At 45.5% G+C, this 15,004-nt stretch overlaps 1 protein-coding gene across 3 annotated transcripts in view; it reads right to left on the bottom strand.

The window, feature by feature from the left end:
- Positions 1 to 487: 487 nt before the first annotated feature.
- GCC2 (GRIP and coiled-coil domain containing 2) overlaps positions 488 to 15,004 on the bottom strand; it is a 35,140-nt gene continuing 20,623 nt past the window's right edge. Inside the window, exons 12-24 of one of the 3 annotated variants that reach the window (XR_014082776.1) lie at positions 14,875 to 14,979; positions 13,986 to 14,148; positions 11,309 to 11,409; positions 11,144 to 11,221; positions 10,531 to 10,668; positions 9,630 to 9,751; positions 6,292 to 6,468; positions 5,178 to 5,395; positions 3,505 to 3,699; positions 2,692 to 2,831; positions 2,336 to 2,537; positions 1,834 to 2,000; positions 488 to 1,305 (exon numbers count right to left, since the gene is read on the bottom strand). Coding sequence is in view for 1 of the 3 variants with exons in the window: in XM_081592949.1 (XP_081449075.1) it covers positions 1,930 to 2,000; positions 2,336 to 2,537; positions 2,692 to 2,831; positions 3,505 to 3,699; positions 5,178 to 5,395; positions 6,292 to 6,468; positions 9,630 to 9,751; positions 10,531 to 10,668; positions 11,144 to 11,221; positions 11,309 to 11,409; positions 13,986 to 14,148; positions 14,875 to 14,979 (1,710 nt within the window). In the remaining 2 variants the exon portion in view is untranslated. Of the gene's footprint in view, positions 1,306 to 1,401; positions 2,001 to 2,335; positions 2,538 to 2,691; positions 2,832 to 3,504; positions 3,700 to 4,379; positions 4,578 to 5,177; positions 5,396 to 6,291; positions 6,469 to 9,629; positions 9,752 to 10,530; positions 10,669 to 11,143; positions 11,222 to 11,308; positions 11,410 to 13,985; positions 14,149 to 14,874; positions 14,980 to 15,004 lie in introns of those variants that run through there. The other 2 variants (XR_014082777.1, XM_081592949.1) reach the window with 2 other exon arrangements.

Below are 15,004 nucleotides of genomic sequence, written 5' to 3'. Positions count from 1 at the left end.
GTAAGCAGAGCTCATAGTATGGGAAACCCTCACACCACAGAGGGCAGAACTTGAGAAGCACCCATGGAAGGGCCAGGTGGCCTTCAGCTTCAGCCAGAAGGCGGGTGTCAGACACACAGATGCACAGGACCCAGAAGGCAACCTGAGGCCCCCTGAGCCAAGCACCGGGGGTGGGGGGGGGGGGGTGTCTAAGGTCCTGACTGGTCAAGACGGCAGAGAAGAAACCCAAAATCCATTTCATAAACCAACTCAAGACCCTTAGGAGGCCAAGGCTAACATAACAGAAGAGTAGGTGTTAACAATGTGACATACAGCCCAACACATTTAATAGAAATACTAAAATAATCACTACACTTCCTCTCATTGTGGAAACCAGGGAGGGGGATCCCTTCTGTAATCAAAGTAGTAATTTCTGATCATACAAGGCATTTTTGTTATGATGTCCATAGGTAGAGCCCGTATTTCAAAACAGGTTGATAGCCTGGACTTGGAGAGAAAGTGAGATTTATTTAAATATCATAACAGTTACCTTGTATGCTTCTGGCATACTCATATTCACATTTATCAAGTAAAAAAACTAAATTCTTAGCAGTCAGCTCTGAAATAGATGCATTTTCATTAATACATTCACTAGTTAGGCCTGTTCTTCTGAAATAAGAGGAAAGTCAGATATCGAGATTATTTGTTCAAGAACAAACTCAACATGTCAGCAGCAAATTTCAGTTAAAGTTAACTGGAAACCAATGTTCCCATAACCGCAGTACCAAGTCAGTTCACCAGCCGAGACCAAAGATCACAGGGGGGACTAGAAGCTGAAAGAACTTCACAGAGCATATTGTGAGGTGACTTTTAACAAATAAATATTAAAAATAGAGTTCTCACATTGACGATTTAAGAACACGTTTTTGATGCAGTCCACAGAACATTCAGAGGCATCAAGCCAAGTTATCACCACCACCACCAGGAGCTATACCCTGGGGCCCCTCACAGCACACGGGCAACAGGTGTGCCGGGACCAGCTTGCCTCTGGACAGGACACCGAGTGACACAGCCAGGGTACTGGAAAGTTTGTCTGGAGAGACTGAGCAAATTCCCCAGACAGACTCCGGTGTAGAAGTTGCTGAAGCACAACAGGAATATGGGCAGACCCCCCAGGAACACTCCACCTGGGAACATGGTAACCAGGGCTTGTGACCACAGAACTAGTTTGAGATAACATACTCTGAAGAAAACAGAACAGCTCATTGTTTGGTCCAAAACCGTGTGTGTGTCCACACATTGCATGTGTCAGATGAATTGAAGAGGCTCAGCCCGTGGTGAACGTCCAGCAGGTGGACTGGGGCCCTGTCGCCCCCAGACCCAGGAGTTTTAAAGGAAATAAGGAAACAGTCACATGTTAACTTAGACTTGGGCGTGGACTGCAGCACATTTACTTGACGTTCCTTCATAAACACGTCAGCTTTACCAGGAAAGCGTCTTCCTTCACATTCTAACTCACAAGTTTTCTGTAACAATTTGGCAATGGTAACAATCGACCTGCCAGTCTCATCTTGTTATAAATGGTCTTACAACATTCTTTTAAAAGTCTAAATCTAGCTGGTATGGTACCAAAATTTAGATAAACTTCAGAATTCACAGGACAGCCCTGACCCAGGCAGCCTGAAAGTCCAGAGGAGGGCAGGGCATTGCTCCTGGTCTGGAGGTGACAGAGAGGGCACAGAGTCTCAGGGCCACGGGTGTGTCCACACTCCAACTGCTGGATGTTCACCACGGGCTGCGCCTCTTCAATTCATCTGACACATGCACGGATACACACACGGAGATGTGAATTACATACACATGGTTTTGGATCAAACGAGAACAGTGACATACATGAGCCTTTTTTGCCAAAAAGGCTATTTGGTTCATAAACAGCGCTCTCCCATCAGTCTACCGGAGTCCAGACCAGCTGTGCAGGTAGGATGCCCAGCCTGAGGAGCGGGACCCGCTCTCCTCCTCACCTGTGGAGCGAAACAGAAGGTTACTCTCTATGCTGCACACCTGCCTGTCCTTAGGCCTACAGTGCCCACTGTCTTCCTCTCTGAGGGTCAGAGCGAGGATGTCTGACACATGACACACAGCATGGCACAGAAGGAAACCAAATTCATGGGGAGAACCCAAACTAGGGTCAGAAGCCCAGTTTCAAGGAACTGGAGATCACACTGGACACTGTGTGCTCCCTTCTACGTGGAAGTGATGCACACATGGTACTGTTCCCAGGAAGCAGAGCCAGCGTTTCCTACCAGGCACAGGACATACTGGTCCACAGCACAACCCCGTCTGGTGCCCTGCCCACCTTGGGCAGCGGCCGCCAGCCGGGTCTTCTCCTCAGGGCTGAGCTGAAGGATGGTGTCCACCACGGGCAGCAGCCGTGCCCGCTCACTGCCCGGCTTCAGTAGGATGAACTGCAGCAGCACGTTCTTCAGGTACTCCAGGTTGGCTGCCGACTTCTCCCGCTCCTGGTTCCGCTCTAGCCGCCTGACTTCGCTCTTCAGAAGCTGGTGCCAGAGAAGCGGAGGGAAAGAGGTTAACACAAAAGATGGACACCATGTCTCCTTGTCTTCCCCCGAAATGCCCTTAAAATGACAACAAAGGTGTGGCGAGGACGCATGAGCTAGTGTGGAGGGCTTCCTGGAGGCAGTGTCCCCCTACCTTAATCTGCTCCATGAGGATGGCGTTGGTGGCTTCCGTTTCCCGAAGCAGGCCATTTAAGTGGTCAGCACTCTTGGTGGTAGAATTGAGCTTCTGAACCAACTCTTCTTTGGTGAATTCACTGTGCCATGCAGGCGGCTCTGCAAGTAATCATCCAACGTTAATTTCCAAAATGAGGGGTCACAAGTGAAAATTTTAACAGATCAGCAAGAAAATACCCCAGTACAGCCACTTGGCTCTGCAGATCCACCCCAACACCCCAGTTACAAGGCTGCACATGACACAGGAAGACAGACTCTGCTGTGGAGCAGGCTGCTGGCCTAGAAGCTGTGAGGCCACCAGGTCAGTACCAGCTCATCCTCCTTCATCTATTCACATCTTGGGAGCTAGTGTCACTTTGCTCATAGAGGACGAAATACCAGCAGTTACTGGGAGACCGTAATTTTAGTAGTCTCCCATGAGGATTTCATAGAAGGTGAGGGGGGCATTATTACTTAAATTTAATACACCAGGGAACAGGCTCAAAGTCAACAAGCAAAAAACAGAAAGCCAAATCTGACCGTGGCCAAATTTTCCATTTGTAAAACAGGAGAATACTGAAAACATTTTTTATGAGAGTAGCTCAAGAGATGGCAACCCACTCCAGTGTTCTTGCCTGAAGAATCCCAGGGACGGCAGAGCCTGGTGGGCTGCCGTCTATGGGGTCGCAACAGAGTTGGACACGACTGAAGCGACTTAGCAGCTCAAGAGAGCACTTATAAATGAGAGTGCTGTTCATTAGACAGGCTGACAGAATCAGACAAAGGTGCGCACCGAGCCGGGCTTCGGGAGAACTGAGCAGCTGCTCCAGGGACCGTGCGGGGGTGCTGGTGGGAGAGCCCCTCTCCAGGTCCGTGGTCTCCATCCCCTCCCCCTCCTCCCGGGCTGTGACCTGCACATCCAGGAACGGGAGGTCTGCGCTTCTCCTCTCTCGAAGGCTTCTCAAAGGTTGCTGAGAAGAAGCTGGGCCTGTTATAGGATTTTTAAACAGTAAGTGGGAGATGCTCAGACTCATGGACTCAGCACCAGCAGAGACACTCAAGCAAAGATAACATGGCTCAGGATGACCAGTGTCATGGCAGGGAACCTGAATAACTGAAAGACAAGGAAAGATGCAGAAAGAGGAAACTTCTAAGACCACCCTAACCAGCCAGTTACTGAACTCTAACCATAAAGTCCACTCACCAGAGGCAGCACTTGCTGCTTGAGTTAGGGTAAACCATTGGACAGCACAATGCAGAGCCCTGGCTGCTAGAGAAACCCTCCAACCAGACTGCCTGTCACAGAGGATGGGTGTTTCCAGCATTGCAAACCCTGGAACACCACACCCTTGCTAAGGGCAGCTCTAAGCTCGCTGACCATTGGCCTCCCACTACACCCTGAGGGTTCAGGCCATCACCCACTCCATCGTCAGCGTGCAGGCAGGAAGAGTCCTGAATCCAGTGTGGGTTGACCCATCCCACTGCCCAGGCTGGGCTCCATGCTCGCTGGCCACTAGCCCAGTGTACAACCAGGAGAGTCATAAAACACTTCGAAGGAGCTCCTTTATGAATCCCAAGAAAGCTCAAGGTCGTAGCAATTACACGGCCTAGTCCAAAGGGTCAGAGCCTGTTGTGGCCCAGAGTTCCGGCCAGGCCTGTCAACCTCACCTCACACTTAGGTCGCTTCAGTTCCCTCTGCAGAAGCGCCTGCCCGGGTCTCTGACCGTTTGCTCACTGCTTGTTCCACTGCTGACTCCTGACTCCAGTGTTCCCTGGTTAGTCACTTCTGATAGTTCTTGGTTTACATTACATTGTCTGGAAGCTGGTTTTGGTCCTGAGAAGCGACCCATCGCGGCCAACATCCTGCTGATAAGGGATCAGTACTAAATATGAAGCTGATACTCTGCACTGAGATGTGGCCTCGTCCTGGCTGATGGGCTCTCATCACTTCCAGGAAGCAGAATGAATTCGTGTGTGTGGCTGAACAAAAGTTCCACTAATTAGAAACTTGGAAGGGAAGATGCTGTGTTTGACCCAACAATCCTACAATTTTAGCACTCTCTAGAATTTCTGAGTAAAAAAATGTTTCTGAAGAAGCGCTGAAGAACACTAAATGGATGCAGTGGACATTGTATTTGTACATGGGGACTTGAGACCGCGTGTTTGAATCAAAAAGGAAAACCCAACTACCTGAAGTCAGTACCCTGTGGGGGGGCTGAGGCTGCTGCAAGAGCAGCAGGCGGTTCAGCGTTCAAGTCTCCACTCAGCGAGCAGACGCCATGTCGCTGACCACAACACCCACAGTCTTGTCACCATGTGTGTGGGGGGGGGGGAGGTGGCTAGACAGCACACCCCCATCGCCATGTACGCACTCCGTATATGTCCCTATTGCACGTACACACTCCACGTGCACATCCCCCCTGCATGTACGCACTCTGTGCACGTGTCCCCATCGCAAATACGTACTCCGCGTGGCCGGCTCGCTGTGGGGCTGCAGAAGCTGGGCCTCTAGCCGGCGCAGCTGCTGCTGCAGTGTCTCCACCGTCCTCCGGTGCTCCTCTTGCAGCTGCCGCACCTGTTCCCGGAAGCCGCTGCATAGGGCCTCGTGCTGGGCTGTGAGCTGATCGACAGTCTGCACGTGCTCAGCCTTCAAGGCAGAGTTCTCCGACTGCATGGAGCACAGTCTGGGGAGAGACCATGCCACATAAGCGTCCACCCCACATTGGTTTGGCCAAGATGGGGACCAGACGTGCTCCTGGGGGACTCAGGCAGGAGGCAGAGGGGGCCCTGGATGAGCCAACTGGAAGCTGTCTGCCCTGATGTTTCAAGCGAAGGGTTAATGGCAAGCGCAGAGGGAAATGAAGCTCTGCTGGAGTGAAGGAGAAGGTGACATGCCTGCTATTCTCCAGGTGAGGAGACATCCCTTCACTGCACATGTGCAGACATTTCTCGGGATTCGGAAGTGTGGGGCGGGGCGGGGTGCAATCCTGTAATAAGTGTTGTCTACCTTCAAGACCCCCGCACTGGACTCCACCTCAGCTAAAGGATGCGTGAGCATATCGGGAGGGCCCTGGGTCAGGTCAGAGGATGGGAAATGAAGCAAGACAAGCGGCCGGAGGAAGACAAAGACTGGAAGATGGCGTCTACATAAGCAATTCCACCCCTGGGCAATTCCGTCCCTGTCGGCAAGGATGCCCACGCCCTCGGCAGGGAGCACAGCTCTGCCTGTGTGCTCCCAAACATGTTGTGCTTCTAGTAAACTCGGCCTGCCCTACAGTGAGGGCTTGCTGTAAATTCTTGTTTCCAAAGAAAGGGCTCTGTCAGCAGCTGCCAGAATGTTCTCCTCTAGAGAGAAGGAGAAGCACCGGCCTCCAATGCAAGGCCATGAGGGCACAATGGACAGAATGGTGGGCAAGCAGGTAAAGCCAAGTACAGACACAGCAGCAGGGGGTGCTGAGGCAGAAGCAGCCACCAACATGTGGACACCCTACTCCTAACATCAGCCCGCACCCTCCCAAAGGGTGCCCAGCCTGAGCACCAGCAAGCGCACTCGCTGCCCACGTGCCGGTGCCCAGCTTACTTCTCGCGGAGCTCGGCCTCCTTGCCCACGGCCTCCTGCAGCACCCTGTTGTGCCTCTCCAGAAGGGCGTAGTGTTCACACTGCAGGGCCTGCAGCTCGGAGGCACTCATCTGTAAGCTGTTCTGGGTGTCTTGTAACTTGAGCTTCAGTTGGTCAATCAGCATTTCTAGATGCTCTCTGAAAAACAAATAGTTTAAAAAATGGGTTTTGAAAGATGTAAACCCGATTTTGTGATTTCAAATAAATTTTACTTTAATCATTTAATCTTTTAATACCATACTCTTGCCATTATTATGGATGATTCTAAAGAAAATAAAATCTGAGGAATTTGGAGAACAGAGTTAAGTGTGAAACAAAACACTATAGTCAGACTTTAAATGTCAGACACTACACATTTACAAAAGTCTGAATTTACAAATTTCACATTCAAATGGAGTAGACCATGCAGCGCGTCAAAACAGTCTATTTTATGTTATAGGACTATGACATTAGTTGGGGGAAAAAAACAGAAATCATACAGTTCTAAGCTAACCATTCTGAGAACAGCTTGCTACACCACCTTAGAGTGAAGGAAAGTCTTTGGAGAAAAAGTTACAAACTATTTCTGCCACAATTGGTGTAATACACTATTTCTTTTTTTAAAAAGTATTTAATATATAAGAAAGTAGAAGAAACTTAAAACATTTACATTAAAATAATTTTAACTCATAACTGTCATAATCAAAGCTGACTCTTGCAAATGTGGTATTTTTATATTAAATGTGTCAGTATTCAACTTCAGCTTTTAAGACGAGCAATTCATAGAAAAAACATCTCATCAGTTTTTAGCCTAGAGGTATCTATTTACTAAATAATTAAAAAGCAACACAACCATAAGATTACAAAATTAATACACAGAAATCTGCTGTATTTCAATACAGTAACAATGAAAGATGAGAAACAGAAATTCAAGCAACAATTCCATTTACCATTGCATCAAAACGAATAAAATACCTAGGAATAAACCTACCTCAGGAGACAGAAAACCTGTACTCTAGTGACTATAAGATGCTGATGAAAAAAACCGAAGAAGAAATAAACGATGAATAGATATACCATGTTCATGGACTGGAAGACTCAATATTGTGAAAATGACTATACTGCCCAAGACAATCTACAGATTCAATGAAATCCCTATCAAATTACCAATGGCTTTTTTCACAAAACTAGAACAAAAAATCTCAAACGACAGAAATGATCCTGAATAGCCAAAGCAACCCTGAGGAGAAAAAAAAAAATGGAACTGGAGGAATCAGGCCCCCTGACTTCAGCCTATACTATAAACCTATAGTCATCAAAACAGTATGGTACTGGCACAAAGACAGAAATAGAGACCAACAGGAACAGACAGAAAAACCAGAAATAAGTCCACGCACCTATGGTCAATTAATCTATGACAAAAGAGGCAAGATTATACAATGTTGGAAAGAGTCTCTTCAACAAATGTTGCTGGGAAAACTGGACAGTCACATGTAAAAAAAATAAAATTAGATCATTCTTTAACTTCATACACAAAAATAAGCTCAAAATGGATTAAATACCTAAAACAGAGACTGGACTAAAAAACTCCTAGAGGAAACATAGGCAAAACACTCGAGATAAATCACAGCAACATCTTTTTCAATCCACATCCCATAATAATGGAAATAAAAACAAAAATAAACAAATAGGACCTACTCAAAAGCTTTTGCAAAGCAAAGGAAACAATAAACAAAATGAAAAGACAATCCACAGATTGGGAGAAAATATTTGCAAATGATGTAACTGATAAGGGATTTAGTCTCCAAAATTTACAAAAAGCTCATGCTGCTTAACAGCATCAAAACAAACAACCCATTCAAAAAATGGGCAGAAAACCTAGAGACATTTCTCCAAAGACGACATACAGATGGCCAAGAGGCACATGAAAAGATGTTCAATATCTCTAATTATTAGAGAAATGCAAAATCAAAACTACAATGAGATAGCACCTCACACCAGCCAAAAAGGCTATCATCAAAAAATCCACAAACAGCAAATGCTGGAGAGGGGGTGGAAAGAAGGGAACCCCCCTGGACTACTGGTGGGACTGCAAATTGGTACAGCCACTATGGAGAACAGTATGGTAGTGTTAGTCGCTCAGTCACGACCGACTCTTTTTGACGCCATGGACTGTGGCCCGCCAGGCTCCTTTGTCCATGGGATTCTCCAGGCAAGAATACTGGAGTGGACTATCATTACCTTCTCCAGAAGATCTTCCTGACCCAGGGATTGAACCTGGGTCTCCTGCATTGCAGGCAGATTCTTTACCATCTGAGCTATATCAAACAGTATGGAGGTTCCTTAAAAAGCTAAAAATAGAGCTACCATATGACCCTGCAATCCCACTCCTGGACATATATCCAGAGAAAAACATTATTCGACAGGATACACTCACACCAATCTTCACTGCACTACTGTTTACAATAGCCACATGGAAGCAATCTAAATGTCCATCAACAGAGGGATGGATAAAGAAGATGTGGTACATATATACAATGGAACATCACTCTACCATTAAAAAGAATGAAATAATGCCATTTGCAGCAACATGGATGGACCCAGTGAGGGTCATACTGAGTGAAATAAATCAGATAAAGAGGGAGAAATATTGTATGACATCCCTTATATGTGGAATCTAAAAGGAAATAATACAAATGAACTTACTTATGAAACAAAGAGACTCACAGAGTTAGAAAACAAACTTATGGCTGCCAGGGAGTTTGGGATGGACATGTACACACTGTTATATTTAAAATGGATAATCAACAAGGTCCTACTGTACAGCACAGGGAACTCTGCTCAATGTTATGTGGCAGCCTGGATGGGAGGTGGGGTTTGGGGAAGAATGGATATATGTCTGTATGGCTGAGTCCCTTTGCTGTTCAGCTGAAACTAATCACAACACTGTTGATCAGTTATACCCTAATACAAAATAAAAAGTTCAAAAAAAAGTAATACATAAATACACAAAACTCTGCAGGATATTTACTCCTACTGAAAATAGTTAAGACCCAGATGTAAAACTGTTCTGAACACCAGGCCTCTCCCAGATAAAAGCAAAGTACAGATGCTGTAGAATGCCACAGCAAGCTCTCATTCCTAGTACATTTTTGAATAATTCACAAGAGCGATCTGTATGCTAATTTTAAAGAAGTATTAAAGAGCATATTATTGAAACAATGGTGGTAACTAGTGGTTACATGTAAACCTCACTGTCCAAAGGCAATGGAAGTAGGAGTTCCCACCCTCGTGGGTGCTCCCCATCCTGAAGACCTCACCTTTCTTGTTTGGCCCCCTCAGCCTCAGTCTGAGACACAGACTTATTTTTCTGATGTTTTAAAACGTTGTGGACTCGGACCTTGTAGCTCTCAAATTCAGAGGTGACCGCAGCTTGTTCTGCCTGTAATGGTTCAGAGAGAGAGAAGTCTGACCACTTCCTTTTCTAGGTCATGTGGTCCTCCTGTTTTCTCTCATATTGTGAATGAAGATGAAAACCTTTCTCTGAAGATGAGTAATGCCTCTGACACTCCTTAGTCCCTCAATGAACTTTCCCTAAATAGTGTGCTTCTGTTGGCCTTACACTTTTTTAAGGTCTTTGAATGACATATCTGTCTGAAAGGAGGTATATTTCTACCTGTTTTCATCCTGGTAGATTACTGCCCATATTTTTATAACAGAACTATTTAGAACAATTTTCACTTACGATATTTCCTGTTTTTATAAATACATGAAAAATTAATTCAAAGAGGTGAGGGTACTTGCACTTTGGTTTTCAGAAAAGAGTGGGTAAAGTGTAATTCTAGGTCCTGGGTTTCCTGAAGTGCCCTGTGACCTCTCAGCCCTACTGCCTAGGACGCTCAGAAAGAGCCATGCCTGTAACAAGTCAACTGCAGGGGTCTGTTCTGTACATTGAAGAAAGTGGTGATTCTATCAGAATATGACTTCATAGTCATTTAGCCCTTGAGAGAACTCTAACCTTTCTAATGAAAAAATTTTTTAAAAATTTACTTACACACAGAAACTGCAAAACAAGGTTAAAATGGAAACAATGTGTACCTCTGTCTTTCCTTTTAACAGAAACAAGTTGTGCTAGTAAGGGTCTGGGTTGGCTGGGCTGGGTTCAGGTAGAGGGGTCTAACTGCTGGGAGACTACCCCCACCCTACAACCCGAGGACGCACCCTGGCCTCGCGGCACTCCTCCTGCAGGGCTGATACCCGCTGCTGGTAGGCACCCAGTGTGCGCTGGTGCTGGTCCGCTGATGCCTTCAGGTGCTCGTGGGCTTTGTGCTTCTCTGCTGTCACTTCTGCCAGCTGAATCTGGGGGCAGAGGCTTTCAGTAAGGAGCGAGGGAACCAGATCATTGCTAGTTAAACAGACTTCCTTTAAACGTCAAGTTGGGATTTGAGAGGGGACTATGTGTAAAAGACATAAGAGTAGGAATTTTAACTTATGATTATTCAAAGAGTGGAGCCAACATGAGTAGGATACTTTCTCAATAAATTAATTTGGTTTTCCTTAAATCAATCAAATAATTAATCATAAAAAATTTCAGAACACGTTACAGTTCAATGTTTAATTACATACTTCAAGCTGTTATACATAAACATAATGGATACAGAAATAAATTATTGCTTCTACTTTCTCAAAATGCTGGCTGATGAAGGATATTTAAGGGGAAGAAATGTGTGTGCACAAACATGTATTTTGTGTGTGTGTGTATAAAACCCCCCATGTGGCAGCTTACTTCTACATGGAAATTTCTGAAAGCCTTTAACAGTAAAAAGAATCTTACTTTATAGACTTCTACTTGCTGCTGGCTGGCCTCCAGTTCACCCTTTAAAGACGCCTGAAGCATTAAGTGATCAGTCTCCTGCAGAACAAGAAACCTGGTTAAATTAAATAATGACGCTATTCATAAATACTTGTATTCAAAGATAGAAGTCAGGAATGCGCATACCGCTTGCCTCAAATCTGCCAGTTCTTTCTTGGTTTTCACAAGTAGCTGTTTGATCTTGGTATTCTTTTCCTCATACTGCTGTACCACAGCCTGCAGCGAAGCTAGTGAGAAAGAGAACAAGTTTTCAGGAGAGTTTTATGAGTGGATATAAGTAACCGAACAAGAATCTTTTCTTTGTATTAGCCTATCTCTGAAAGGAACCCGTCTTAGCTTTTTATTACAAACTACTTTAAACATATATGACACTAGTGACAATAATATAGTAAATCCCACTGTACCCATGACCATCTTTAACGACCACCAACACAGGCCGATCTCATCCCACCAAGCGAGGTGTCAGGCCTGCATGCACCGTGGGTGCTGCCTGCTTCTGGGAACAGGCTGCTTGCACGCTGCTTACAGCTGCTTTAGTGCAGGAGGGACAGGACAGAGACCAAAGGGTCCGCGAAGCAGAGAACACATGCGTCCTGCCCTTTACTGCAACCCAGACTCACCTGCTGATCCAACTCCTGTGCCGCACAGGTACCCCCCACCCCTGAAACCCACTTGTCTGTAAGTATTTTAGCATGCATCTCTGAAATAAAGGCAGATACTTACTGCGTATCTAAAAGCTAAAGACTTTACAATAAGAAATACCTCAAAAGATGTGCTGTGTTTCCAATCACCTGGTCTGATTTTGTGACACTAATTGTCTTGTAGGACAAAGTTCAATAAAGGAAGAGACTGAAATGTGATCAAAACAAAACACTTTTATGTAACAGAGGTAAAGAGGAAGCCAGTATCAAACGGGAGTAAGTGGATGCACTTTCCAGATCACAGGACCAACCACAGAAGCAGGCCAACCCGGCTGCAGCCGTCGTGAAGCAAATACAGAGCATCTGACAGAGACCACAACCTGGTCCTTGACAGAACAAGTAACACGTGGGGCTGTGTGACTGCAGCTAGAAGGCCCCAAGAGCAACGACTACCGCCATGAAGCTAAATCCACACACACTGACTACATCACTCAGTAAACAAGAGCAGGTGTTCTCTAACAATGCACCTTGACTTGCCTTTATGATGTGTCACCACCAGTAACTTCCTGGAAACTATTTACCCAGTCCTGCAAAGACTGTACAAGGCACATATTACATATAAAGCCTTTAAGTGTTCCAGGAATCATGACAGAGTAAGTTCCTGACCTTTAAGAACACAGACTGAAATTAAGGATAATCTTTGGATAATGTGATGATGTAAAGCAAAATACAAACGTTCAACAGAAATAAAAAGACTTTGGGGACCCACGTGGACTAACGGTCACAGCCAGGTTACATTTGCACAGGACAAGGAAGGCTTGTGGGGACAGCAGACACTGGAGACTAGGAAGGACTCCAGAAGGTGCTCACGGGGTGGGAAGGTGAGGGCAAAGTGAATGAATGACAAGGCTGTGGAAAAGCAGGCGCCATGTTTCAGAAGAGGAAGGGCCGCTGCGCCCCAGAGGTGAGGAGCCAGATGGGCCCTGCAGAGAGGCAGGGCTGGGATTGCAACACATGGCAGAGTGAGCTGGCTGACAGTTTTGCGTGGATACTTTCCAACACGTCCCCACTCTCCTGCCCGTCCAGCCACAGCCCCCAGCTCAGGCCTCAGGGCCCCTGCCACCCGGGGTGCCTACATTTCCCAGACCCCACAATGGGCTGAATCATCAAAAAGGCCCAAGTCCACTCTGTGTTCAGGTCCCTCCTGAACTGGATCAAGGAGATCTTCCGAGCATACTTGACTTCTCCCTCACAGGTCAAGCCTTTTCCTCCAACTTGTAAAGACTTCCACGCTATGTTACACCTTTCCACTTCTGCTCCTAACTATGGCTGCAGGAAGGACTGCCCTGTCCCAATTCACTCTCTCTCCAAATCCTAAGACTCAACACAAGCCCCAACCCCCAACCATTTGTCCACAGAAGCTTCTCCCTCTGCACTCTTTGACACCCACTGCCTGGACCTCTTAGGTCTGCGCTGACTCACCAGCGAGCTGTGCTGGCCTTCTTGAATAAGCAGCTCTTTTTAAGTTTTCCCGAGACCTGAGCCTCTTTTTCAGCTAGCTGGCTAACTCACAAAGTCAAATATCTGCAAGCGTTTGTGACCTAGAGCCCTGCTACCCAGGTATGCACAAGAAAACAGCTGGAAGACGGGTGCGTGCACAGGGAAGGGCCCAGAGAAACAATGCACAGAGAGTATCTGAAAACCCTGTTAATTATTTAGGAATGGAAAAAAATCCACAGGTCAAAGAAGAGATTTAAAGAAAATTAAAAACATCTCAAGCTGAATTAAAATAAAAACACAATATATCTGCTTGTTAGCTGAAGGACTGCCTAAGGGACACTCACAGCTCTAGTGCTTACGTTGGAAATTATTTCACAGATAAAATGGAACAGAATCATCTCAGAAAGATTCCACGGCCACAACAACCATCCTGCTCTGCTGACAACAGGACCCCTGAGAAATGTTTACAGGACTGAATGTACACAAGGGCACAGTGGGTAGTCTTACAGACCCCCTCTTTAGTCCCCAGTCACGTTCCCTATTGTGAGGATGACTGGGCTGCCAAGGGCTGGTCAAGGAAACCATCAACCCTGGCCACCCCTCATCCCCCACTTCTGCTGAAGGCAGTGACCATGAGCTGCAGTGGGTTCTGTCTTACTCACTCATTTCTTCTTGGAGGGTCTCTTGTTTCTGTTTTTGGATTTTTATTTCCTGCTCCAAATCTTCTATCTTGCTGTTTTTATTAGCTAACTTCTGATTCAGTTCTCTCATCAAGCGCTCGTAATCAGCAATCTCCATGTTCATCAGCGTGGTCTGCTGGGCATCCTGCACAGGTTACAATGAGAGGTCCATGTGACAGCGGATGAGCTAACTCTGTCTAGGAATTTCTGAAAGGATCAAGGATCACAGCACACCTGCTCTAGGATGCTTTTCTGTAGCATAGAAACTTCACATGTTAATGAAGATGCTGGAGTACTTCCTAGACTGTAATTTCATAAAATAGACCACTTTCGTAAATAGTTTAACTTTCTCAGTTTCATTGTATACCATTATAATTTTCGTTAACTACAACTGGTCTACTTTTATTTCTAAAATATTTCTATTTTAAGCAGCTCTTATAGTACCTTTTTTTTGCTCCCATCTTTGGAAGAGTAGAGAAAAATTCACCAAAGTTCTCAGTATAATACAAACTTCAGCTTCTGACATTAACTAAATTTTCACGTATCACAGAATAATCATGTACAAAAAATAAAACAGCAAACCAAGCCTAAATTCTTCCAGAGAGATGGGCACTTGGACAACTAAGTTAAATTTTCCATATTCTGAGGCAAATAATTTATAAAGAATTACTTCAGTATCACAAATACTCTTGTTTTTGAAATATTACTTTTCAGGGTCTATAGGATAGTTTAAGAATGTGAACACTGCTATTCTGAGTCTAGTGATTCATTTTACCTTTCTGAAAGTGAAAGTCACTCAGTCGTGTCCGACTCCTTGCAACCCCATGGACTATACAGTCCACAGAATTCTCTAGGCCAGCGGATTCTTTACCTTTCTAACCAGCTCTAATTCTTGCATGATTTTCTGAAGCTGTTTCTTTTCCTTTTGAAGCTGTAGCTGAAGTTCTTCAAGTTCATTTACAGAACTGGCATGCTCCTAAAATTAAAAATAGAAACACTGG

Source organism: Giraffa tippelskirchi, chromosome 4 (assembly GCF_054371585.1).
Source record: "Giraffa tippelskirchi isolate mGirTip1 chromosome 4, T2T-mGirTip1v1.2.pri, whole genome shotgun sequence".
Classification (NCBI taxonomy): Eukaryota; Metazoa; Chordata; class Mammalia; order Artiodactyla; family Giraffidae; genus Giraffa; species Giraffa tippelskirchi.
This window is presented reverse-complemented; position numbering and strand designations above follow the sequence as displayed.